General features: G+C 30.0%; 2 protein-coding genes and 1 non-coding gene across 3 annotated transcripts; 1 reads left to right on the forward strand and 2 right to left on the reverse strand.

Annotated features, from left to right (window-relative positions):
• Positions 1-13,078: 13,078 nt before the first annotated feature.
• On the forward strand, positions 13,079-19,434 carry LOC137819643 (glucomannan 4-beta-mannosyltransferase 2). Its single transcript, XM_068623550.1, has 9 exons — positions 13,079-13,990; positions 14,265-14,363; positions 14,616-14,868; positions 16,711-16,821; positions 16,992-17,128; positions 17,272-17,385; positions 17,497-17,696; positions 17,808-18,038; positions 18,773-19,434. The coding sequence occupies exons 1-9, from the start codon at positions 13,661-13,663 to the stop codon at positions 18,924-18,926; spliced, it is 1,629 nt and encodes a 542-aa protein (XP_068479651.1). The 5' UTR covers positions 13,079-13,660; the 3' UTR covers positions 18,927-19,434.
• A 2,384-nt stretch (positions 19,435-21,818) lies between these two features.
• On the reverse strand, positions 21,819-21,901 carry TRNAL-UAA (transfer RNA leucine (anticodon UAA)). Its single transcript has one exon. It is a non-coding gene; the product is annotated as a tRNA-Leu (tRNA).
• Positions 21,902-24,633: 2,732 nt separating this feature from the next.
• On the reverse strand, positions 24,634-27,341 carry LOC137819653 (histone deacetylase HDT1-like). The gene is made up of 9 exons (XM_068623557.1): positions 27,127-27,341; positions 26,648-26,930; positions 26,260-26,288; positions 26,118-26,165; positions 25,852-26,036; positions 25,547-25,609; positions 25,336-25,426; positions 24,956-25,082; positions 24,634-24,857 (listed from the first exon to the last, which is right to left on the reverse strand). The coding sequence occupies exons 1-9, from the start codon at positions 27,149-27,151 to the stop codon at positions 24,797-24,799; spliced, it is 912 nt and encodes a 303-aa protein (XP_068479658.1). The 5' UTR covers positions 27,152-27,341; the 3' UTR covers positions 24,634-24,796.
• Positions 27,342-27,431: the final 90 nt, after the last annotated feature.

A 27,431-nucleotide genomic window follows, 5' to 3' on the forward strand; every position in this document is an offset into this window, starting at 1 on the left:
GAAAAAAAAAGAGAGAGACAAAGAATATGAAAGAAAGGAAAAAAAATAAAGCCATGTTTTTGGGTACAAAGAAAGACATTGGTCATGGTATTCTATTTACTCATGATGGAGAACATGTAATTAACGCATACAATTTCGATGTAGCTTTTTTTGCCCATACCCAAAGAAAAAAAATGGGGCAAGCTTATAAAGTTGAATTCTGAAGAGTAAAGAATTACAAACCCAGGAGAATAATCCAAAAAATTATAGATACAAAAATTATAGTGGGTTGTTCTTTTTCTTTAAGGAAAAAAAAAAGAGGGACAAAAGTAGATAAAAGAAAAAGAAATCGTCATTAGAGACAATGACCATGACTTAATTTGCTTTTTTATTTAAAAAACAAATCGGTTAGGTGGGCATAACAATTGATTTAACAAGTCATAGTCTTTTTTGAGTATGAGTTGAAGAATAGAGAATTTTCTTTATAATCTCTTTCTAACTAATTTAAAAAAATCCAAATTAAATATTTACAATTTTTGTAAGAAAGGGTATGTATGGTGGGTGGAGTCAAGGATAGTTACCAAGTGGGTCTCAATGATCTACATTTTGCAGACACAGAATTCAATTTCAGGGTACTCTTGCCCTTCTTGATCAACAAACCAAAGAATAAATGGTGGAGTTGAGATTCCTTTCTACTGTAGCCATTTCAATTGTGATTTGTATATCACACCTAAAAATCAGGATTTGATAAACCAGATTTGGCTAGATTAAGAGAAACAAAAAGGTTGAACCAATTTCCCTTGTAATTAAACTTTGGCATTTACATGGCTTGTTACACATGATGTTCCAAAATCACCGACCACCTCTTAATAATAAGAACAAGGAAGAGAAACACTTGAAGTTACCACAAATTGCAGTGATAATAATTGGGGTCTAACTATGAACAGAAGTAGAGAGAAACGATGGCTATTGGCTACCGACAGTTTCATTAGTTGAATAGTGCTAATAAATGGTTTCTAATACGTTATAGCAAATAACACCTAAAACTTAAACCTATTGTGTTATTTTAATATAAACCCTTTGCTTCCGTGGATATAGTAGGACCAAACAATCAGATTTTGTTCCTCATTTCCTTCATATTTCATTTTTTTTATCCATATTTTAGCCCAATTGAGTGTCTAAGAGGACCCACATGATAAGGCACCCACAATTTACAATTTTTTATGTACCCTTAGAAGAAAATGTTAACGTAAGGGACGAAAATTAGTTAAGTGTAAAAGTATAATGAAGAAAAAGTATATTTAACCTATTAATTATTATAAAAAATTAAGTTTTTGGTAAGTCAATAGTCACATTAAAAAAATCATAAAATAAAAATCAATAAATAAAAATCAATTGTAATTAGAGATCATTGTAAAAAAAAATTATAATTTCTAAATTAGTTTATATTATTATTAAATTATTTTTAAATTAGTATGATTTTAGTAGTTAAATTTATTTTCAGTCTTACTAAAAGTTAATTAATGTTTTATGAGAGTGGTGACTGAAAAAAAAATCGAATTTTTAAATTGAATTGAATTCATTAATAATTTTATATACTTTTCATATATGTAGATATCATTTTATTTATGAGGGTAATTATTAATGTGATTAAAATATGAAAGAAGCAATAAATGGGATGATACATTAGAGGGGGTAGTTGGTTAGTTAAGCATTGATAGGAGGCAGAAAAAGATTTAGAATGATGACTTTATGAGCATATCAAAAGGAGAGTCCAAGGGATATTCTTTCTTTATATTTTGATTTATGTGGTCGTTAAAGTCCACTTGTTCATTTTTGCTTGGAACATTTTGGAGATTTAAGATCAGAAAAAAAAAGGACCTTAAAAAGTGGGAGATGAGTGATTGTGCATGAGACAAAATTAGTATGTTTGAAGGCAACTATTGATTATTATTGTGTTATGGATGAACGATCCAAATCAAAGAAACCAGAGGCATTGCACGAGACTGAGTAGAGCGCAAAATAATGCGCATGTTACTGCGAAAATGGAATATCAATAACCAAATCAACTTAAAGACTTGTCAAAGTTAGTTGTTTTGATGAAAGTCTACAAGCCAAGAAAATGAGAAATTTTCTGAACTTGTGTTTTTCCTTTTTCTGATTATAAAGAAAGAAAGAAAAAGGGAAAAGAAGAAAAGGGTCACTGGGTTTGTCCAATTTGACTGCAAAAGTTCTTCTTGTTTTAATGTTCTTGATAGAGATTTATTGTTAACTGGGTCATTAAGCTGAAAGATCTATAAACAAAATCTAAGTTGGTGAATAGTGAAAAGATAGCAACAAATTGACATGTTTTGGCTCATTAAAAAGAGGGGGGGAAAAGTACAACTCATGAATTGAAGTTGTAGGGTTTAATCTTTCATTGAGTTAGGTTTCAGAACACATGAATTATATGATATTCCTTGAGTAACCTTTTTCTTTTTCCCCCTTTTTGTTTGAGAAAGTTAGTGTAGGTGTGTTATATTGATCCGTTTTTCATTTATACTGTGCAAGGAAAATTAAATAAAAGAAGATAACTTTAATTAAAGAGAACAATAAAGATAAGAACAAAAAAAGGTAGGTAGCATAGGTGTGTCCACAGTAGTACATACTCAATGTGGTGGGTAGGTCACATTTCCAACCCTTTTTCACATGTTCATGGGCATGCCAACATCAACAAAACCCTAAATCTAATGCACCTAGATAGAAATGAGATCTTTTATTTCTAGGTACATGGGAATCTGAAAACTCAAAAGATCCCAATACAGTTCTTCACTCACCAGAAATCTAATCTCAAAATTGTAAAAATTAGAAGAAAAAAGTTACACTTTTTTTAGGTATTTACATTTGGAGTAGTTGAAGGTTATATATAAGACGTTTTATAATATTTAAAATTGAATTATTATTTTACTTTAACCGAGAATTTCTTTATAATTTTTATTACATATGTGAATATAAGAATAATGCACGGTGGTGGAGATAAGATATGCTGAACCAAACTTAGTTAAAAGACAACCACATAATGTTGAATTTTTCACATGGATGAACAGTTTTTGACTTTTTGAAGGAGCGAAATTGAAGGAAAACTTCATTTGATTTTGAGATTATGAACAGAATGGTAATGTCTGGGGCTCTAGGTATGCAGTTTCCTGAACATGGTGCCGAAAGAAGAAGAAGAAGATCAGAAAAGAAGCACAAAAATTTGACAACATGACAGACATGACTCCTTAATCAAGGGATTGTTAAGTGTGTCAGGGTGCTTAATTATATATGAGAGGTCCCATCGAAAACCGATATGAGCATCATTCCAAAGCGCTAAATTTCATGTCACTCATTAATACCTCACATGATTACTTCTTTGATCTTAGCCAAGGTTAATATTTTTGTCCATAAATCACTAAGTTTAGTTCTTTACACAATAATTAAACTATGTTGTGTTTATGGTTGAGTTAAACCCTTCCACATGTTTTGTAGTACAACCAATACAAGGATCACGTTCTTGATAATGACACTGTCAATAAATTAAGGTTGGGTAAATCACACTTGTTGCATTATGGACAAAATAAATTTTTGACAATATAATTTGTAACATACTTAGTTTAGGGTTTACATAGTTTAGGGTTTACATGTAGTGAAATCTACATATACAGCTAAAATTTTAATAGTAATATTTTAGATTAGAATTTTGAGTTCTCAAATCTAGAATATTTAATGTAGTAAAAAATATGACAACTCTTATCGAATGTGTAATCTGTTTTTTTTAATGATATATATTAAGATTTTTTTATCTTCTTTGTATCAATTTTATTATTGGTCTAATTTAATAATAAAATTAGTCTCCTATTTAAGGTTGATTATTCGAAATCTCTTTATTTACGTTGATATGACATTAATGTCCTTAAATATAAATATCGGTAGACAACCTATTTATATGCAATATCGGGTTTGACCCATAACACTACAATCCCCAACCTCAGACATGAGCCAATGAGACTAAAAACCAATTTTACTTTTACAATCTTCAAACAACCTACTTAACTCTTAATGTCGAAATTAGTCCATGATGCTTCAAGTAATCTAATTGATTATGTAAAAATTAAGTTAAATTATCACTTAAATTTTTATTAATATAATTTGTATTTAAATTTTTATTAATACAATTCATAAAAATGAATATTTATTAATATTAAAATTAACCCAATAATTTAGGTTAAACTACATCCATCGATACAGATCCTTTTAACTTTATAAATGCATCGATAAGATAAATATTTTTATTTAATAATATTTATTATTCACAATCACCAAATAACAAATCCTCGTTTAAATATCAAAACGTATATTTTCACTTTTAACCCGAAATTAAAAACCTAACTTACCAAAAAGGGACATCGAAAAGTATTCAAAGTGCAACGAGACTTTTCCATATCATACCAGAAAATAATTAACCATGTATGGAAAATCAAATTTAAGAAATAGAGAGATGAATACTTTGATGTGAAAAGCATCTAATAAATAGTGATTAAACACATGATTTTTTTTGTTTTTTTTTTAAGGGACTCTCCCAAGAAGAAAAATGAGTGTACGATCTATTGGTTAGCTCATTTGATCATAATTCAGATTGGATCGATGATTTTGACAGAATATGCTTTTGTGTATGGAAACTGTACTATCATATGCTTCCCTTCTATTAAGAAAGTAATTAACTTTGCCATGTAGATTAAAATAAACCCATAATTAATTAACGTCTCTTGAACAGTTGTGTTAAATATATTATTCAACAAATGTGTTTGCCACCTGTATTGGGCACAATTTGGACTGTTCAGAATCCGTTTTTTTGTCTAAATGAATTTGAAGTTATTTATAACGTTATGCATAATTAAAACTCAATTTGAACGTTTTCTAATCAAAGTTAATCAACTCAATTAAACCCCCAATAATATTCTATTACAAGATGCTTACTTATTACCCATAAAGTTATTTTTATATATATGCCACTCATCACTCTTATTCCCTAATAATTGAAATGTTGTTAGAACTTGCATGGTTGTATATATTCTTTGGTAGGCACAACAACAAAAAACTTAAAATTTACATAATGCTACTGATTTCAGCTACCAATGTTTCATCATCTCTTCTTATTTAAAAATAGTACAAACAAGTCAATAAATGAAAATAAAACTTCATGGACAATAGCTAAAAATAGTTATCCACAAAATTTAAAAATGTACATAAGGTTGAATATGAACACTTGATTATATAAGAGTAGATGAATAACACTACTTATTACTATGATTCAACAATTCTAAGAAACTGCTTAAATGACCCCACAATCTAACTCTAGAAAGCATTTCTATGACATTAAAGAATAGGTGGGATCCAAAAAAGTTTAAAAGAACTCATTACTTGATTAAACAATCCATTGTTTTTTCGGTTGCTTTCCAATGATTTATGAATTACTACACGAATTGCTAATTTGAATAAAGTGAGAGCAACTTCAATTGGACTTGTCCTATATAAGAGATGGATCTATTTTGTGGATATAGGGGTAATTGTGTCCATAAAGTTTTATTTTTAAAAAGTTTATGATATGCATGTATAACTACAAATTGTTTAAATGATTTAAAATGTGAAATAAAAGTTCAATATATTATACTAAAAGATGTTTTTGAAATTGAACACAACTTTCAAATCCAAAACAAAAAACGCTTATTAGAGAAAGATAAAATGTGACTTATAAACTGAGAATTACTTAGTATCAAGTGTGGATTCTTTAAAATGAAGAAACTAAAAAAAAGCTAAAATATTATTTTCAACTCAAAACATTAAAACAATATTTGTAAGTTTTTCTACTTACATATTATTTATTTTTATTTCTAGCTAAAACAATTTTTCTACTCACATTAATTCCTAACACACTCTTAGATAAAATGATATAACTACACTCCTTTTAGCATATTTCATGATTCATATAATGTTTTAAGCCATTAACCATGTTAGATTTTCATTTAACATTGTTAATAATGAGAGCATACATAAATATATTTTCATTTTATATAGAATCTACATTAATACAAAATTATTTTTAAAATTTTATTCATTAGTTTACCATTTTACATTGACTAGAAGGCATAATTTACTAAAAATTTATCATTTCATTCAAACTACCACATGTAATCCCGACCAATTATTTTGAAGTATTACACTAATAATAGTATACTTAAAAACACTAGTTTAAAGATTTTGAATTATAAAAAATCTTCAGTAACTATGATTCTAAATGTTAAAAATACATAAATAATCAATTAAACTATCTATATATCAAGAAAATATTGATTAAGATTATAATAATTGACATGGTAGCAAGAGTAAGTATTAATTTGTGTTAAGAGGTTAGAAGAGAGAGAAAAGTACTTGTAAAAAAGTACTTAAACAAAAGTAACCCAGGTTCAGAAAATATAAAGAGAATCTGATATAGAAAAGTAAAAAGAAAAAGTGATATTTTATTTTTCTAGCAAAAGAATTCTATAGGAAGGTGTTTGGGAGTGACACTGCACAAGGCTCTAGGCTTAAAACACGTTCCCATAACCCATGTCATATATAGATTAGATTTGACTTTAATGTTACTCTTAATTTATATTACGTTGTTTTTACTCTAATAGAGGGTTGACCATAACTAATTAATCACTAATTTAATCCTACTTGAGTAAAAACATTTAATGCAACATGTATCAATCTCATATTAAAAAGGAATATTAAACCCCCTCCCAAAAATGTATTTTTTTTCAATATATAAATCAACATCTATCTCCAATTTGTCTCTATTACAATTTCTTATTCACATGCACCAATTAAAAATTTAGTTATATATATATATATATATATATCAATTTAGTATTTTTGGTCACACATTCTAGTATCCTAAAACAACAATACGAAGAGTAAAATTTTCTAAATAACACTATAAAAAATAATTAAATAGAAATCAATTTTAGAGACTAAAAATATCAGTTGACTAAATTAGATACTAAAAAAATTATTAGTTTTTAAATTAGTTTTTATTATTGATAAATAGTTTTTCTAAATTGGTATCTAATTAGTTAACAAAGTTTTAACTTCCAATTATTTATATTTTAAATTTGGTAGCTAATTAGATACCAATTTAGAAACTATTTATCAATAATAGAAACTAATTTAGAAATTAATAATTTTTTTAGTCTCTCTAAAATAATATCTAATTTAGTCAATATAACAACTAATTATTTTTTTTATCTAAAATTGATTTTTATTAAATGATTTTCTGTAGTGTAAAATTAAACCTTTTTTTATATCAATTGCAACAATTGAATATTATTTTCACTTCATTGGAACACTAATTCAGTAGAAATGTGTGATCAAGAAAAATTAAGACTTTGCTTTTATATTTGAGAAAGTTGTTATGCAAATAGTTAACTTGTTTGATTATGTGTTTAACAATTAAGAAATTATTAATATTTGAAATTTATATAAATTATTTCGTTATTGATATATTATTTACTATTTATTTTAAGTTTACATCTCTATTTTTTAAAACGAAATCTGTTTTATGGTATTTGTTACGAAATTAAATTAATAATTATACATCTAATAGAATTTTTATATTGCTTGTTTTAGTTATTTTATATCGATGGTGCAATTGATGGTGCAATTGATGTAAATAATACTAATGTAAAAAGAGTGTGATACTTCTTCTATTGGTTGTCATTCAATGTAGAATATCCTTACAAAGATCACAAAATAAGTTTATATAGCACTTTTCATTCTACTTCTTCTCATTATACTAGTGCAGATATGTAAAACAAATGCGGCTATTTTAAATTTACAAATGCGGTCATAGAACTGCATTTGATCAGCACGCATTCGTAAATCTAGCATTTACAAATGCGGTCATATGACCGCATTCATAAATCACATTTACAAATGCGGTTAAACGCAAAACCGCACTAAATAAAGGGTCGTTGTTTTCATATTTTGTACTAGTGTTACAACAAATAAGTTCTTAATGCATTTTTAATTCTTTCTTTATATGTTCTATATGAACATTGTAGCTTTAATAATCTTTACTTCAATATCTTGATCAATTTGTTATGTTATATTGATCTTCTTTTTCAATGCATTAGGCGCTTGAAATGGAAACCTAGTTTAGATGTGTTCTTTGCATCTTTGAACAACTTTTTGCTCTTCAAATACTTTCCTTATCTATAATCAACTGAACATCGAAGCTTGAATCATCTGAATGCATTCAACTGATTTGTAGTAGATGTTCAAAAAGGAAATAATGACTTTGATGTAATCGTCGAGTCCTTAAGCATATAAAAATTTCTTTATCTAAATGGATGGTGAACGTTGATGCTTTGACGATTTTGGATTTCAATCTTTCTTTTTATATATTATTCATCATCTTCTTAGTATAAAACACTCAATATAGAATGTTCATATATGAGCCTTCATTGTGTCACATCATTTGTTTATTATTCGAACATTATTTTTCTTTATAAATCTTTGTTTGCAACTCCTTAATATTACTTGAATCTTCATTTGTGTGAATCTCTCTCTTTCACTTCATTGTTTTCCCATTAAACACTTGATAATGAAACTTTGACTATCAACTTTATCTGCACCTTTATGATCCTTTGATAAATTTTGGGAATAATATCAATATCAATGAAAATTATAATTAACCGAATAAATTATGAGTATTACTGAAACAATATCTTATAAAATATTTAAATTACCAAGACCTTATTCTTAGTAGAGGTGGCAATGTGGGTTGACCCGTCCCACACAGACCCGTCTTGTGTTTAGCCCACAAAATGCGGGTCGGGTTGGCTCGCCCCACACAAGGAGTGTGGGCTCATTTCATTGGCCCGCCCTACGTAAGAAGTAGCTCGCAGGCCGCGGGGCAGCCCGCATAAGGAAAATATATTTTTTAAATTAAAATTTAATTATAAAAAAAAATTGTTACTGAAAAATTAAAATTTTATCCTTGTTTTAATTCATTCAATAAGATAAAAAAAATATATATAAAGGCATTCAAGTATGAAGGTTCTTAGAAGTCTTTTATTAAAAATAATTAAAGTTTTGTTTTGCATATATTTTCCTTTTATATGTATGTAAATGTATGAGAGTATCTTATCAAAGTTTTGCTATAAATATTTTAATAAAAACTCTTCTTTATATTATTTTTATTAAAAAAATTTAAATGTAAAACTTTACTTAAAACTAAAATTCACTATTATTTTTAATATTAACTTCTTTAGATATTAAAATAAAACATACTTTTTTTGTCGATAAAGTTTGGAAGTTACTATGCATCATATGATTACAGCTTTAAGGCTAGGACCATTTGTTGATTGTCTTTGTAAAAAACCAACAACAAACCTTGATGAGATAAAGCAACGTGCAACAAAGTTTATCCAAATGGAGGAGTTGAGGGAGTTTTGGAATCAAGTAAGGGTGGATGGGGGAGTTGAGAAGAAGTCGAGTGAAAAGGAAGGAGGACATCAATATAGAAGGGCAAGAGAAGAACCACATAGTCGAATAAAAAACATAATAAACTGGTAACTAATGACCGGGAGGTATTACAAAAAAACAAAAAGAAATTAAAATAAAGTCATTCTTCAACTTCAACATTCTCATTCTCATGTGCTGCTTCCTCTTCTTACGCTTCATCATAAGGAATATCATCAAATGGAATGAGTTCGCCATCATTGAAATCCTTGCCCACATCAAAATTTCCTTCATCCAAAGGAATCTTGTAAAAATACTTGGCTTGTTGAAGAGCTTTAGAAAAACCTAGCTTATGTTGATCAACAACAAAGTTCTCGACATCTGATAGGTCTTTCTCTAATTTACTTATCTTAAGGTCTAATTGATTTATCTTCTCGGCATCAACATGTTTGGCAGCAAATAAATCAGTTAGACCTGCCTTCAGCCTCTTGATTTCACCTTGAAATGATAATCTTTCGGCAGACAAACCAACAATTTCATTCTTTTTCAGCTTCACAATGAACATGGACATCCGATAGTTCTTTGATTTGATTGATCAAGGTCAAGTTAGCTTCAATAGCGAATTCAAGACTTTTACTAGACTCAGCCAATTCTTTTTCCACATTTTCAAATTCAGTGGTTGAGATACCACTAACCGTTTCTTCTCTAAGTCTTTTTGCAATAAGTAAAGACCGAGTCACAAGTTCGATAGCTCAATCTGCCAGAGAAAAAACATTGGTTGAAAACCCCGTAAATTCATCGAAACGAAAACAGAGCTTGAGCAAGACATAATACCTTCTACGAAGGGTAATGAATATCTCTCAGATGCAATAATACAGAAGTAGTAGAAACAATGGAGTATACCATTTGGGAACAAATATTTATACCATTTCTAAACCCCTTCCAAATGAAACGTCACAACATCACAATCGTTAAATTTTAATGCATCCAACGATCAAGGATTGTTAAGCTTTCACATCAGCGACATAGTAAATGTGATACATGTGAAACGATACAATATTTTCATGCAAAAGTGCATTTAATATACAGAATCTCATAAATGACAAAATCAAATTCCTTAGGCCGAAAGGTTGAAAGGGCAACAATAAGGCCGAAAGTTAAGAAAAAATGAATAAATAATTAAATAGTAAAGTACTTTAGTAAAGCTCATTAAATAGGCTCAAATATGTGCAGTATGTTTAGTAACTATAAGGTACAAAGAGTAAAAATTCAATTGGGTCTAAAGTCTAGTAAAAAAGTACTATAAATAGAAGATCAACTCAAGAGGTAAGTAGAGTAAATTTTATCTGATAATTAACTAAAATCATTCTAACTTTATTATTGAAATCCCTAGCAGATACACACTAACCCGAAATAGAAGACTAAAAACCAACAAGTACATATGAGAAAAAAATTTGTTTTTGGACTGTAAGGACATAGATCATCTAACATTAATTATGTGTAATTATCGAGTTGATATCAAAATATTCACGGGTTAAGTTAATATCATATGTATATTAATTATAATATAATAATATTCACTTCTGTAAAAAAAACAAAAATATTAATATTTTCTTATAAATATCTAAAATATGTTGTCAGCTCTCATATAAAATATATTCAATATTATTATCACGTTATTTCTCTGACAAACATATTGTCTATAGAATATTATTTACATATGCCAAAAAACTTATACTACAGTACATATAGTCTATGGAATAAAAAATAAGAAAAATAATTGCCTGTTTGTTTTGCCTATATATTTTTCTATCAATTTTTTTTATCTATATATTTGCATATTCTTTTGCCTATAGATTTCATTCACTAGTTCATTTACTTTATTTTTAACCATTTTATTATTCCTTTTTGAAATATTTTACTCGTTTTGTTACTTTTCCTATTTTTATTGCTTATTTGTATATTTTGTAATACATTTGAATTTTTTTACCTTCTTCAAAAGTCACTTATTTATTTATTTTGGTTGTGTTTAGTTCCTTAGATTGCGTCAAATAAAACTGGGAATAGGTGAATTTGTAGAGTTAGGACAAAGACATGAAAAATAAATGTATGGATTTGAATGAAGTAAATGATTGGGTGGGATTTAAATGCGCTTATTTTAGTGAAAGTAAAGGCATGAATTAAAATGTAAGGAAATAAATTATAAAAGTAAAATGCATGAATATAGAGTATGCCACACACCCATGAGGAGGAAAAAGAAAAGGTTTTGTTTTTGTAAAATTAAAAATAGATAAAAAAAATTAAGAATAATAAAATCATACAAGAGATGGTAATAAAAAAAAGTTACAAATTTGGAAATCTTGAATAACTTATAGAATATATAAATTTGAATATGAGGTAGTCTAAGCTTAATAAATTAATTTATGAGTTAGTAACTAATTTACTATTTCTACAAAATTATTTATTTTATATGAATTAAAATATATTTATTGTTAATTTTTTTAAAATGAAATAGTAAAATAGATTCCATTATATTTTTAAAAAAATTATAGCATTGTATTAACAAAGGAAAAAAATATTACAAACAAAAGACACTTAAATATTTTGTTTAAAAAGAAGAAAGAATATAATATATTTATAATAAAGATTATAAAAAAAAATTGTTTGATTTAATTGTCTATTTTATCTCTTAAGTATCACTACATCATGTAATTTTTTTAACATAAGTTATTTTAGACATTTTTATATTTGTTGATGAGTTTGTCGTATCATAATTATCTTTAATTTTTAATATGCATTTATTTGATTTAATAAGATTATTCTATTCCGTTATTGAAGTTTTTGGTTCAATGATAATTAGGATTAGTATATTTTTAATAAGATTATTCTATTCCGTTAATATATATATATATAATCTTTTTAATTACTCAAATTATATCCTTATTTTAAGTTAAGTTGATTTACTAAATAAAAATATATAAATTTAACTCAATCTAATTAAACTAAATTTAATCGAATTAAAATCACTTATACGTACCCCTATAAAAACATATACATTTAGGGAAGTTAAACATTTCGGATCTAGAAGTAAAATTAGTACCGAATTATTTTTTACTTTTTTAATAACGTTTTACATTCCTTTAAAAAATACGTGTCATGGGAACACTATTATTTTTTTTATGACGTGGATCTATATCACTCAGTACTACGTAAACGAGTATTACTTACTATAATCCTTTAATTTTTTAAAATACATAAATACTTTAAATAAATCACTTATATTAATTTGGTGACTATTATAATGTCACATAAATTCAACACTATTTGCCAAAATGCAATTTAATATTAATATTAACTTGATTTTACAAGTTTTTATAATCAATCATCTCATACCAATACATAAAACATTATTTCTTTATTTTCTTTTATAAAAAATTATAATTTTTTAAGTAACGTTAATTACGTAAGCAATGTATGAAAAAAGTTTTAATACCAATCTGATATATTTAGAAAGAAAATAATTGGTGCCTTTGGAAGCTGAGTAATAAAAAGCAGAGAAAACACAACACTGATTAAACACTAAACCTGCATAAATAACTTTAGGTAAGGTAACATCATTTTGTACTAAGTAAAAAGACAAGATTAAGTGACAGTGAAGAGGAGTGAGATCAGAATTGAGATCAGAAATAAAAATAATAATAATGATGATAATAATATAAGAAGAAAAACGTGTAGCAGGAAAATCTATCACCAAAACATGACTATAAAGGACCCCTTTATCTCTGCATCTATTGCCCCTCACAGACACACACACTCTCTCTCTCTCTTTTTACTCTGTTTCTCTCTCACTCTCTTTCTCTGTCTAGAATGCCTCTATTCTACTCTGTCGGTCACACTCTGATAGAAAGATTGTAGAGAAGAGAAGCATTCATAAGCACCAATTGTGAGAGACAGAAGAGAGAAAGCAGAGAGAAGCATTTTTCCATGTTTGGGGGAGAGAGATCTGCACTATAAGTGTCATTGCCAACAAGGGCATTGCAGATTTTTATTGCCATTTCAACACCATACAAAAAGCACACACCTTCACTCATCCTCAAAACTTTCACTCTTTCAACTTTTGTTCTAACTTTCTCAGAACACAGACCCTGCTGTGAGAATGGTTGATTCAGAGCCAAAGTTCTTCATCCCGGAGTCAATCCAGGGCGTGAATTTCGACGTGACGGCTCAGATGAGGATGGTGTGGGAAGTGATAAAGGCGCCGCTGATCGTGCCGCTGATGAACGTGGCGGTGTACATTTGCCTCGCCATGGCCCTCATGCTCTTCATGGAGAGGGTCTACATGGGCATTGTCATCATCCTCGTCAAACTCTTCTGGAAGAAACCCCACCAACGCTACAAGTTCGAACCCCTCCAAGAGGACGAGGAACTCGGCAACACCAACTTCCCCGTCGTCCTTATTCAGATTCCCATGTTCAATGAAAGAGAGGTCTGCAAGATTCTACACTTTGTCTTCCTCTCTCTCTCACTCTCTACATCTGCAAAATTTTATTCTCCATACATGTTTACTCCTTGTTGTGTAAGACACATACTGAAGATCCCACATTGGAGAATGATATAATTAAAATATTGCATATAAATGATTGAGTATTAGTTGGGCTTGACTGTTACAATGCCGTGTGCATCCAGATTTATGCTAGCTTGGAAACTAGTGTTTGTACTAACATATGTATATTATTGGGTTTGGTTCATTATTGGGTCAGGTGTACAAGGTGTCAATTGGAGCAGCTTGTAATCTCTCATGGCCTTCAGATCGTCTCGTGATCCAAGTGCTGGACGATTCAACTGACCCTACCATCAAGGTATTGCGTAGTTCCTTTTTTTTCCACATTTTTCAGTTTAATTTTGAGCTATTAATGTGAAAGATTTATGTAACTGTGCTTGTGCATTCCCATTGGTGTTGTTATTATTATTATATTAGTATTGGTATTATGTTGTTGGATTGGAGTATAATGTTATATGGAGTGGGTGCATTTATGTTTTGTGGGGTTTGGTGGAGGAATTGATGAATGGGAAGTTGAATTTGTGTAAAAAATTTGAAATTGTGAATGCAGCAAATGGTGGAGATGGAATGCCAGAGATGGGCAAGCAAAGGGATAAACATAATATACCAAATCAGAGAGACTCGAGGGGGCTATAAAGCGGGTGCTCTTAAAGAAGGTCTAAAACGTAGCTATGTGAAACATTGCGAGTACGTGGCAATTTTCGATGCTGATTTTCGTCCAGAACCAGATTTTCTGAGACGTTCTATTCCTTTCTTGGTGGGCAACCCCGACATTGCTCTGGTTCAAGCTCGATGGAGATTTGGTAAAATACTTATTAACCCACTCACCCTAGTAAAATCCATTTCACCAATTCCTAGTACTTGGTTTTTCTTTTTCTTAACACAACTCATAAGTGTCGGTGGCATTTAACATTGTTTGTTTTAATTGGAGAAAATTAGATTTATCATGTGGACTTTCACTTTCCACTTTGTCCCGGTTTGACCTGGCTAGCCCACCAAAACAAACCCTTCAATCACGGGTGGGACCACCAACGAGCCACTGTGAAGGTTGTCCCCTTCACGATCATGTCCCCATTCACAACAGTAAAACAAAAGCTTCACTCTTCCACTCTTGCTGCCAGCTCACATCGTTAGGGCACACACCCAAATATTATATTAATGTGTCAAATTCCATCAGATATCAATTACTTACTGTAAGTTTGAAACTGTGTTTTGTGTAGATTTTCTCCTTAAAAAAGTATATATTTTCAAGATTTTGTTTTAAAAAAATTATAATATATCAAATTTCATCAGATAATATATCTGTTTTGTGAAAATTTTCTTCTTAAAACTGAAATTATATATTTTCTCACAATTTTGTTCTTAAAAACATATCTCACACTATTAATGTGTGTATATTGAAGATTTTTTCTTAAAAACATAGCTCACACAATTAATGTGTGTATATTGAAGATTTTCTTCAGTATATTTTATCATGATTTTCTTCTAAAAAAACGGCTAGATAGGTTAAGACAGCTAAATAGGCTAAGAGAGGAAGTTTTAGTCTTTGAACTCTTGGTGACAGCTCACACCCAAATATAATAGTGTGTGATAACTATTGATTTGGGTTGTGCTTCTTCTAAAATGTTGGGTGAAGCAGCTTTTAATTAGTATTTTAGTAAGAGATTTCGAAGGGGGCAATTTGGTGAATTTTAGTGGATCAATCAGGTCTTGGTGCAGTAGTAGTATCTTTTCAGAACTTACCACAACTTACAAAAGCGTGATGATGGGTTAAAAACTGAGAAGAACTCGGTATAAATAAGTTACAAAAATGGTATTCAATCTATCTTTCTTTTTCTGGGGTCTTTAGAGCGACCCACGCAGTCTGACACATTTTCTTTTATGACTCTAGGGGCAACTATTTGGGGAAGAACCTAGAACATGGTGGTAGGGGTCAAATTGTCTTTTTCTTAATCCATCCAAACTTCAAAGTTTCCAATCCAGCGAACCTACTTCCCACGTGCCTTTGCAGAATTTTTTGGGTTTAGATAAAAAAAACAAAACATAAAATAAATCACAGTGAGGAGAGTACCATGTGCCTCCAGTGGACCTTACTCTCCCTTGCCGACACTTCTCAAATTCCCCTTCTCTTCTCTTACGTCACCTAAGCTCAAAACATTAATCAAATTAAATAATAAACTTAGTTACTTACAATTTATATATATATACTAGTTGAGTTGTATAATAGTACATTAATATTGCTCATATTATATAGTATGCAACAAGAATTAGAGTTAGTTTATTTAAATGCTACAACTCCACTCACATTCTCAAAGTAAATTAAGTTTAGCAACATTTATTTGCAAAAAATAAAAGAATATTGTGACATGTGCAAGTGTGGGGCCATTGCTGACTTTTGCTCTATTGTCCCTGTGGTCCGCCACAAGATCTCATTGTTGCATTTTTTTACTTGATTCTGTACTGCTACTTATTATCTGTGAAAAAGTTACTTCATTAACAAAGTAAAATCATATGATCATCACAAGTCTAAAACTTTCTTTTACCCTTTTGAGATTGTTACTTCTCCTTTAATCATTTTCACCTTTTAATTATAAAGTTTGCATCAGGAAGGTGTTTTACTAACATGGGTAATTTTTTTTTTACAGTGAATTCTGATGAGTGTTTGCTGACAAGAATGCAAGAGATGTCCCTGGATTACCATTTCACTGTAGAGCAAGAAGTTGGGTCAGCCACTCATGCTTTCTTCGGTTTCAACGGTAATTCGTTTAACTTCTTTCTACTCTTCTACACTTGTTGACCTTACCTACTTCTGCATGTAGTGTGACACGTGTTACACAGTACATGGTCATAGCATAGGTGATTTATAGGGTAGTGTAGCATGATGATCATTTACTGGAAAAGTTGCTGATTGAGGAGCTTAATGCAGGAACTGCTGGTGTTTGGAGAATAGGTGCTATTAATGAAGCTGGAGGGTGGAAAGACAGAACAACGGTGGAAGATATGGATCTTGCTGTTCGTGCTAGTCTTAGGGGATGGAAATTTTTGTACCTTGGAGACCTCCAGGTGAATCAATGTTCTGTCTACTAGTTAGTATTTCCATAATTAACAATTAACATTTTGCATAATGGAGAATATGGATTATGTGATTATGAACTATTTTCTTATACTAAGTAATTGTACCCTTTTTATAATGGCACTTTATGTAGGCAAAAAGTGAGCTTCCAAGTACTTTGAGAGCCTTTAGATTCCAGCAGCACCGATGGTCTTGTGGTCCTGCTAACTTGTTCCGCAAAATGGTTATGGAGATAGTAAGGAACAAGGTAAGTACTTTTATTCTTTGTTTCTTTGTACTGTATATATGGAGGGGTAAAGAGACAATATGAGTATTTCCTTGTATGTTCTGATGTTTTCTTTTGCAAACATTTCTGCAGAAAGTAAGGTTTTGGAAGAAAGTGTACGTTATATACAGCTTCTTCTTTGTTCGCAAAATCATAGCTCATATGGTCACCTTCTTCTTCTTCTGTGTTGTGATTCCAATCACAATCTTGATCCCTGAGGTTTACGTTCCAATATGGGGAGCTGTTTATATTCCTTCTGTCATCACCATTCTCAATTCAGTTGGAACACCAAGGTACGGTTTGGCCTTGTTTTTAACCTGTTTTTTCCATATATGTCATAGACTTGTAGGCATAGTTAGTCCTTCAATTTGTTCTAAAAGTTGTGTTGTGTGCAACTTTGGCAGGTCCATTCACCTTCTGTTCTATTGGATCCTCTTTGAGAATGTGATGTCTTTGCATCGTACCAAGGCAACATTTATAGGTCTGTTAGAGTATGGGAGGGCTAATGAATGGGTTGTGACTGAAAAACTTGGTGACTCTGTCAACAGCAATACCAAGAATAAAACAGGAGATGCTGCCAAGAAGAATAATGTCAGCAAGGCCCCCAAAAAGACTCGATCCAAATTTGTTGAAAGGTCAGTTTCATAGTTTTATTTTTACTTATTTTTCCTCAGCAAATAATTGTGTTTGCATTTATCATTAGTCATAGCTTCTTGTCGACATCTCCATTGTGAATTTGTGATTCTCAATCATGCACACACTGGCATAATAGAGATGATGAGTTCTAGACTGTGTGGCCAATAGTTCAATGATTGCAAGGAAATAATTTTATAGGTTCCTACTTATTAGTAAATAGCTTTTAGATATTCTTCATTGTAACAGTTAAGATTCTCTTCGGGTAGGTAAACATTTATATGAACTTTTTTAAATGCCATTTTCAAATCAACAGCATGCCATGCCACCCTAATCAAAACGTTTCTGTCACATGCACATGAATATGGCAGAAGAATTTAGAAACCCACATGCCCTTGTCAAGATCTTAGAAAACCCACATCAAAATAATTTTAGCATGAACTCAGAATACTTAATGAAAGAGAAATTATGTCCCTTTTTTCCACCCCATTATTATCTCACTTTATTAATCCAACATATGCCACGTTAGAAGAGAAATCAGAAGGTACTTACTGTCTTGGCCAAATCATACTTTACATTATTGAGAAGTACCATGTGTAGTACTTAAAGGTCTTAAAAGTTTTCTCATAGTAGACCCCTAATTGCAAGGGATATCCTTCTTTTGTAGATAATATTTGGAGTTTTGTTCATCTCTTTTGTCTAATTATGATTTCTTTTCTTGTTTGAACATGAACAGACTTAATTTCCTGGAGCTGGGATTTGCTGCATTCCTCTTCTTCTGTGGATGCTATGATTTTGTGCATGGGAAACACAACTACTTCATCTACCTCTTCCTTCAGACCATAACATTCTCAATTGTGGGATTTGGCTACGTTGGCACCATAGTGTAAAGCTCATTGAGCCAAATTCTAAAGTTACTTAAGTTTCATCAATGTTGTGTCCATATTTTTCTAGTTTCTCCTCAAAAAATACATCATGGGGGGCTGATTTCTTCAAGCAGCAAACGCAGTACCAAAACATCTGCAGCTATTTTAGAGCAAATCATTTTCAACTTCAGAAAGAAATTAAAAGTCCTTTACAAGATATTTCATTGCCATCCATCAAGAAGATACAAATACAGGCAAAGTGCTGTTATTACTAGAATTGCATCACACAGGCTTCAGGGCAGCTATGAAGATGTACCAAAAAGTGCTTAAGTTAGAGCCTTAGACATCAAGTAGACAGTGTGATTTTGTTTGCATAGATTGTTTTGTGAGATTTTATAGTTATATATTTCGTGAGTCCTTTATTTGTTAGGTTTGCTTAGTCTGAGCCAAATAATGTGGTGGATAAAAATGTGCTTCTAATTCATGTTATTTCTCATATTTTTTCCCCAAGGAATGAATTTTATTTACCATACATGCAATCATTTGCCACTTTCTTTGACATACTCTTTGTGTGGACAGCTATAGAGTAAAATAAAGTCACCCTTTAATATTTTACCAATGATTCTTCTCTTTTTCCTCTTTGTTACTATAAACAGTTTCTTTAACTTCTTACAAGTTCTAGACTTAAAAGACTATGCACCCTTTGAAATTGGGGTCAAATTTTAAACAAGTACTTCTTTTTTATTCCAAATTTTAAAATTAAAAGAGAGTTGAAGATCATACATTAACTAAGAATAAAAGATATTTCATAGTTTAGAATCTCTGAAACTGTGAAAGTAAGAAACTTGGTTAAAAGAGTGCGAATATTCCTTAGTCACTATAGCTTTCTCCTACCGACACTTCTTCTGCATATGCTCTATGGTTAAGCTCTAATGCATATTTTTATTCACTCACACCTTCATGTTTGATTTTTTTAAAATATAATTTATTGTTTAAAAGCTACAACATATTTTATTTCTTAACCCTCCGACAAGAAAACAAATAATTGAAAAATTCAGACAGCCATTACAACCAGTCATTTTCAATAGTTCAAAAAAAGGAATTCCTTAGTGTGTGTGTTTTTTTTTCATTCTTTCCTTTGCACTTATTTAATACATGTCATGCTATGAAGGAAAAGCATGGGATGCTGTATTGCAATTTTTGATAATATCTTTAACCTTTTATAAAAACAAACATTAGGATAAGAGATCACATGCAGTGGTGCATGTGCTGTTTGTTGTGTTCTCTAAACCATGAAGCATAATTTTTTTCACTCACTAGACCTGTGCTTCAACTGACTAATATTCTGAAGCCAGTTGTCTTAATGCAAATGGCTCAATTATAACCCTTTCTCAATATTGCTTCATCATGTTACTATGGCAATGATGTTCTTTTGACAGAATGTATCCTTTTGGGTTTCACCAAGGATTAAAAATAAGCCAAGTAACCCTTTTGGGAATGCTTTCACACCTGATTCTGCTCAATCTTAGTAGTCTGTGATTGTAAGAATCATTAGTTGTCATTTTGGTTACTTCAAGCAAAAGGGTCATTATCCATGTAACTTTTTCACCAATTTTATATCTCTTTAAATTAAATTAATAATTAAATATATTTTTATTTCACCAATGGAAAATTGATTTTTTTTCTCTAATCCAAATTCTATATCTCATTAATACTTATAGTTAAAATTATTTAAATAGATTCTTATCTGTGTTTCTTTTTAGGGTTTACGTAACAAACGAATTTTCAAAATAAACGGTAACATTCACATTAGTCATAAGTTAACATAATATTTTAACATCCTAGTTTATATTGAAAATCTATTTATTATAAAAAAAAAACTGATAATAACTCATTTCAATAGTTTTCTTAATACATATATCTCTAAAATTTAGAATAGTAATAAAAACTAGTAAATTACATAAACATAAAATATATTTAACCTTTAAATTAATTACTCTCTAATAACTTTGTTGGCGTTGCACGAAGACAACCAATATTAGTCCTAAATCCTCATATAATAAGGTGGGTGCAATCAATTAAATTAAGTTTCTTAAGATCATTGTTGGAAGGGACCAACATAATTTTTACCCTTTAGTGTAAAAGGTATGTCACAATGATTGTCCCTTTTTGTATAAAGAAAAGTAGATACTTTCAAGGTAAGATTTTTCTCAAAAGAGTGTCATATGATATAAAACAAAGGTCAAAGTATAACAGCTACATTTTGTTCTTGCATGATATTGATGCTGAAATCAAACACTCTTTCTTCTCAAGGGAATTGTGAGCATTTCGACCATACTAAAAAAGTTTGAAACTCTTGTGTGCAAGTTCAAACAAACTAAAAGAACAATCAATTAGTCTTAAATTACACAAAAGCATACAAAATGACCTCAGAGTGGGATGGAAGCAATAATTGGGCAACAAACAAATAGACACATTTAGTTAAACTTGAGACAAAGTGTTAAAGAGATATAAAATGCAATGTTTGGTAAATAAAGACAAGTATTAATAAGAATTGAATATTATACCTTTCATGTTTGATACATACATATACAACTCAATCCACGTCTAAAGAAAATATCTGCAATATTTAGCACCGCACTCATTTTTTTGGATTTCAAATATTTATGTTTGGCCATTGATAATTACTTTTAGACTTTGGATTTTCCGATAATGTTAAGTGGGTGTCTCTTTTTAGATCACCATAGAGGTCCTTAATATTTCTATCTGTTTATAATATTAATTTATGTTTGGTCTAATCAGCTTGTGTTGTTTTAATTATTTAAGTTTTAATTTTTTAAAATGTAGGATTTTTTTAGTCAGTATTGCAAAAAAAAATAGTTAATAAGGTAAAAAAAAGTAGAAAATGAAAAGTAATGCTGGCTGTGGGGTTCGAACCCACGCGCACTTATGTGCAGAAGATCTTAAGTCTTCCCCCTTAACCACTCGGGCAAACCAGCTTCATATGACATATAAGAAATATGTATTGGTTTACTTCTACATATTTTACTGAACACTTAAAAAGAAATTAATCAGCACCAAGAGGCATGTGAAAATGTTCCAAAGTGAAGAGTTGTTTCAAGTAACAATAAATAGCCTACATAACTCTTAAACATATATCCACACGTGATGCTCTTATAAAACTGATGACATAAATTAAATGATTATGTTATTATAGTTTAAAATTAATGAATTTGATTAAATATTCAAAAATCACATTATTGCATCTTAAAAAAATTAGAGAGTAGATTGAGAATTTCATTAGCAGAGGTAAATTGAACTAAATAAATAAATAATACAACTAATACCTTTTCAACATTATAAACCTTTTTATCTAAAAACAATTTAAAGTTCTTTATCTACTAAGTAGGTAACCATATATTCAATTTGTAGGATATATTAATTATAATTTCCAGGAAATCTCTATTTCTTGATGTTATATTAATTATTTTTTTAGATGTTTTTCATGTTCAACAATGTGTTTTGATGTCTCTAAATCCAAGTGGAATGCATGAACATCTTTGTTATTGGTTGTGTGTGTCTATAAGTAGTTGAATTTGTTAATTCACTCCTTGTGATGATCTAATGTCAAATGAATCTTAATCCTTTCTAAAGAAAGAGAAAATTCAATCGGTTGTTTTACACTTAGTGTATCTTGAAAAGGATTTGAAAAGGTTTGACTTTGTTATCAAGCTAATTCAACCAGTTGATTTTTTCTGAAAACCTTAACAGAATTCCTATTAAGTGACTTTAATTTGTTTTAAATGATTTTAATTGCTTTTGGTTCTTGAATTAAATGTTTTGACCATCTAATTGGAGTTTAAATAAGTTTTTTTACGCTCCCGATCATTAACTAAGCAAGAGAGTTTATTCAAAATCAGATTTCAAGATTTCAAAGAGTTTTGGATCATTCTCAAGTGTGGAAATAAGATTGTTTTGTATTCTCTGTACTTTAATATTTGATTGTATCCAAATGTATTACATTCCTTTCTTTCTTACTCATTGTAATTCTATGTGAATTGGTGTTGTGCAGTTTCAAAGGTTGTTATGAAAACTATGTGGTATTTGCCAAAGGTGGTGTATGTTCTTGAAGGGTTCAAGATCATCACTTTGGTGTATTGTTTATAATCAAGATTTGATTACTTAGTGAATTCTCAGTGGTTACTGAGGGATGAATGTAGCTCTTGGTAAAGAGTAAACCAATATAGACATTTGTGTTAATTTCTCTATCCTTACTCTCTAAACTGCTTTTGCTTTTGCTTTTATTTTTAACACTGTTTGTATAAACAACCGATTGTTCGCAAAAACAATTGATTGATTTTCTGCAATCAAACTAAAAACAAAGTCTAATTAGTTGTACAATTTTCTAATTGATTGATTTTTCACTGACTTTCAATTTACCTTCAGCAAAAATCTTTCCTAAACAATTCACCCCCTCTTATTTAAGACCAATTTTAACATTTTATTTCTTTTTTATGTCTTTGCTCCTTTCCATTATTTAGGTATCTTCTGTCATTTCTTCCCTTAATTTTTATTTATTCAAAAAAATATAAAATCATTAGAAAAATATTATTATTAATTAGTAATAAATATGTATCGATAAATAATAATAGACATTATTAATGAATATTTAAAAAATAATGAATAGACATATTTTATTAAGGATTACTATATAAAGTTGTGAGTATATTACTTTAAATGTTATAATTTTATGAAAAAACTCAATTTAAAAATAAAAATGAAAATGTTTGAAAAACGTACATTATTTAGTAGGTACTTTTGGGGATTGAGGAAAGATAGAATCTATATCGTAGACATTATTTAACTTTTAATGATTTCTGGAATGAATTTGATATCTATTTATAAAAAATAAAGGGATTGGATAATTTCTATAAAATAAATAAAAGAAAGTTTAAATTTTTAATGAATTATAAATAAATTATTATATTATTTTTTAGTCAGTCCATTATAATAAAAACAATATTGTCCAATTCATTCATTTCAAACTAAATAGTAGTAGTCATTGTTTCATGGTGTGCATTGGTCTAAAGAAAGCCTAAAAGATATTGTCCATAATTTACAAAATTTTGATCAAATTCCAGTTCAAGTTTAAATAAATCTCCATAATAAATATTCAGATTGAATAAAAAGTAGACAAACTTATTTCACAACCGGTTAAAAACTCAAGAACGTACAAATGCCATTGAGCAAGGCAAAAATTAAATACCGAATTATTAACACTTAACAAAACTAATGGTGCATATTTTAAAGTATTAATTGTAATTTTAAATTAACAAAGAACAGTTAAAACAAATTATGAGATCTGAAAAATAGACTCAATAAATATTAGAAAAATATAGAGAAAATAAAGACTAGCGTGATTTGTAATGTTGAAGATTAATTTAGTAGAAAGATGAAAACAAATTCGTTTGTTTTAATTCCAGCAAAAGCCTGCAATTAAAAACGGCATCACAATGAAAATGAAAAAGTCGCTTTAAAATCTGTGAAGAGATAGGAAATATTTTTTTTGAAATGAAGTTATCACATAAGAATCTCACCATCTACATAAATTATAGAATAAAATGAAATTGCAACACTTCAGAGAATTGAAGTTTTGATGCCGTAAAAGTAAACCAAACATAGTATCCAACATAAACGCTCAGTAGAGTAATTAAAAAGAGGATTTGAAAAATGCAGAAACAACAGGCGCTCATCGATATCAAAAAGAAAATTCCACACCTTGCGTTCATCTTAAGACAACGTTTACCAGCCCTTAGGATAAAATTTGGAACGTACTGAAACTACTCACAGTAATACAAGGGAAAATTACTACATGAGTACATGAAAATGCAATATCACTGACCACCATGCTTAGCCTTCTTATGTTGTTGGAAACCAGCTTCGTTGCTGAAAGACCTAGGCAGCCATAAAATAATCAAGCATAAGTCATAAGATATAAACTTCGTAAAGCTACTATTCAAGGTCTACTACTATTTTTAAAAATACAATCGTACTTTTTACAAGGTCCGCAAGATAGTTGTCCAGCAGAATTGGGAGACTGGCCTTTTGTAGCACTTTTGGGAGTCTTTGCACCTTTCTTCGTAGGATAGGGAGTTGCTACATGTACATTTTTCTTCCCATCTACAACCATTTTTTATCAGAATATTATCAGTGTACAACGGGAAGTTAAATATGAAGAATGCATTAGTCATAAACAATAACTATAAGCATTTACAAATTTCACTAAAGCATGGAGAATATATCTAAAGTAAAATGTATGCTTTGTTATGCCTAATAAAACCTCCATTCAAAATGCATTCATCAATAACACACTAATGTAACAAGCACTAGTTTATACGTAGATATATATGAAAAAGAAATTTGGATATGATACCAGTTTTTTCAGGAGTAGCAGTCTTAGCTTTCTTGGAAGAAGGTGGAGATTTTGATGCAGACACATTTGGTCTCTTCTTGCTCTGATCCACCTTCAAAAGGTAAAGTCACATATAAGTTTTGCTCAGAACTCTTCAATTATAATAAAAGAGAGTATATCTTGTGACAAGTCAAAAAATACATGCATGATACAGCAGAAAGAAATATCTTACCTTCTTCACAGGGGTCTCTTCATCACTCTCACCAGCCTCGTCGCTGTCGCTATCATCATCCATCTACAATTTTCAATGATGGAAAATTATCACTAAAACCGACAAGAAAAAACAAGAGATTATTTTCATAAAAGACAAAGAAAGAAAGTATTTACTTAACCAAGACTCTTGCATAAACATTAAGGTGCTAAAGAAGAAATCTTTGGAAGCATCAAATTATCTTATACTGTACATTTGGAATGCATCCTGATACCATAGATTTGTTAACATAAAACTGTAAGTTAAAACAATGGTGACTAAAATACCTCATCAGAAGTTCCAGATTCATCATCACTATCAAGGTCATCATCAGATTCGTCAGAATCAGAATCATCCTCCTCATCTTTCTTCGGATCAACAGTCTTAACTTGTTTTACTGATGCAACTGCCGCAGGAGCAGATTTAGCGGGCTTGGTAACCTTTGCACCTTCAGCTTTTACCACAGGTTTCCCTAAAAGAAGATAACTATTAGCTGTCTACATGGTAATACACACAACTAAACAATATATTTCCCATCTAAGGAAAAATGTACCATTTTCTTGGCCATTTAAGACAAGATCCTCCTCATCTTCTTCACTATCTGTTCAAATTATACAAAATAAAACCATTATTGAGCAAGCAAATTAAATAACAGAACAGTAAAAACATGTTCAAGAGAAAAAGATGACCCTCACCAGAAAAGTCAGCAACGTTACCCTCGTCACTAATGCCACAGCAACACACAAGTTAAGGAAATGAAAGATGAAGCAGAAATGTAAATGAATTTTAGTAAAAAAAATCCTTATTTCAATACAATGCCAATACAGTCATCACAATAAGAAATTCAAAACAAACCATAAACAACAACAAAATAGGTACAAAGGTTTTAAATTATCTATGCAGTCAAAATTTCATAACACTTATTGTTATTGCAGAAAATTGCAGGCAAATTAGGTCTACTGCAGCCACAATTGCAATCACAACCGCAGTAAGTAAAAAAAACTTCAAGCTACAGGCATAACTTTCTTTAAAAAATACCAATATACAGTAATGAATCAAGAGTATAATATGAAGGAAGGATACGTTAGAACTTTGTATCCACAGACAAAGACACTAGCACTTTTCGAAGAGTGCGAAAGCTCGGACTCAGAGTCGAGAACCAAATCCAACGAAAGGTGGGGGATGTCATCCCTTTTAAGGGTTCCCAGAACAATCTTCTTGCCATCAACTTTCAAGTACAGAACCACAGCTTCATTTGCCTTGTCCTTCTTCGCCTCTCCAAGGGCAACCTGGGAAATGTGTATGTATGCACTCACTGGATCCATGGGATCAACCTTCACAGTTTGCCCAACCTTAACCTCAACACCTAAATTTCAAACCAACACATAACATTAACATCACAACGCCAAAAGTATTCACCGATTCCGCAAACCCACACATAAACATCAGCACACAAAACTTTAATCGGCAGAATCAAACAAGAAGAATCGATCAGATTTAGAGTATTGCCAAAATTGAAAGATAAAAAATGAAGAAAACAAAAACATAAGAGAAAAATTTACCCCAAAACTCCATTGGTGAGTCCATTTGCAAGAACGGCGTGCAGAGAAAAAGTAAGAGGAATGAGAGAAAGAGAATGCGAATTAGGAGCGAAATGGGTTTAAGGGTTTAAGAAGTGTATATATATTCACTTCGTTAGGGTTTTAAAGTTCTCCGCGCCTGTTTCTTCTCCCCTTTTTCTTTTTTCCCTTTTTCTTTTTTCTCTTTCTATAAATATATTTTGGATATTTTCCATATATGTTTATTTTAATATTTCCTAATTTAATATATTATTTTAGTTTTAGTTTTTTTTTTGTCTGTAATATTT

The sequence above is a fragment of the Phaseolus vulgaris genome, chromosome 11 (assembly GCF_000499845.2).
Source record: "Phaseolus vulgaris cultivar G19833 chromosome 11, P. vulgaris v2.0, whole genome shotgun sequence".
NCBI classification, from domain to species: domain Eukaryota; kingdom Viridiplantae; phylum Streptophyta; class Magnoliopsida; order Fabales; family Fabaceae; genus Phaseolus; species Phaseolus vulgaris.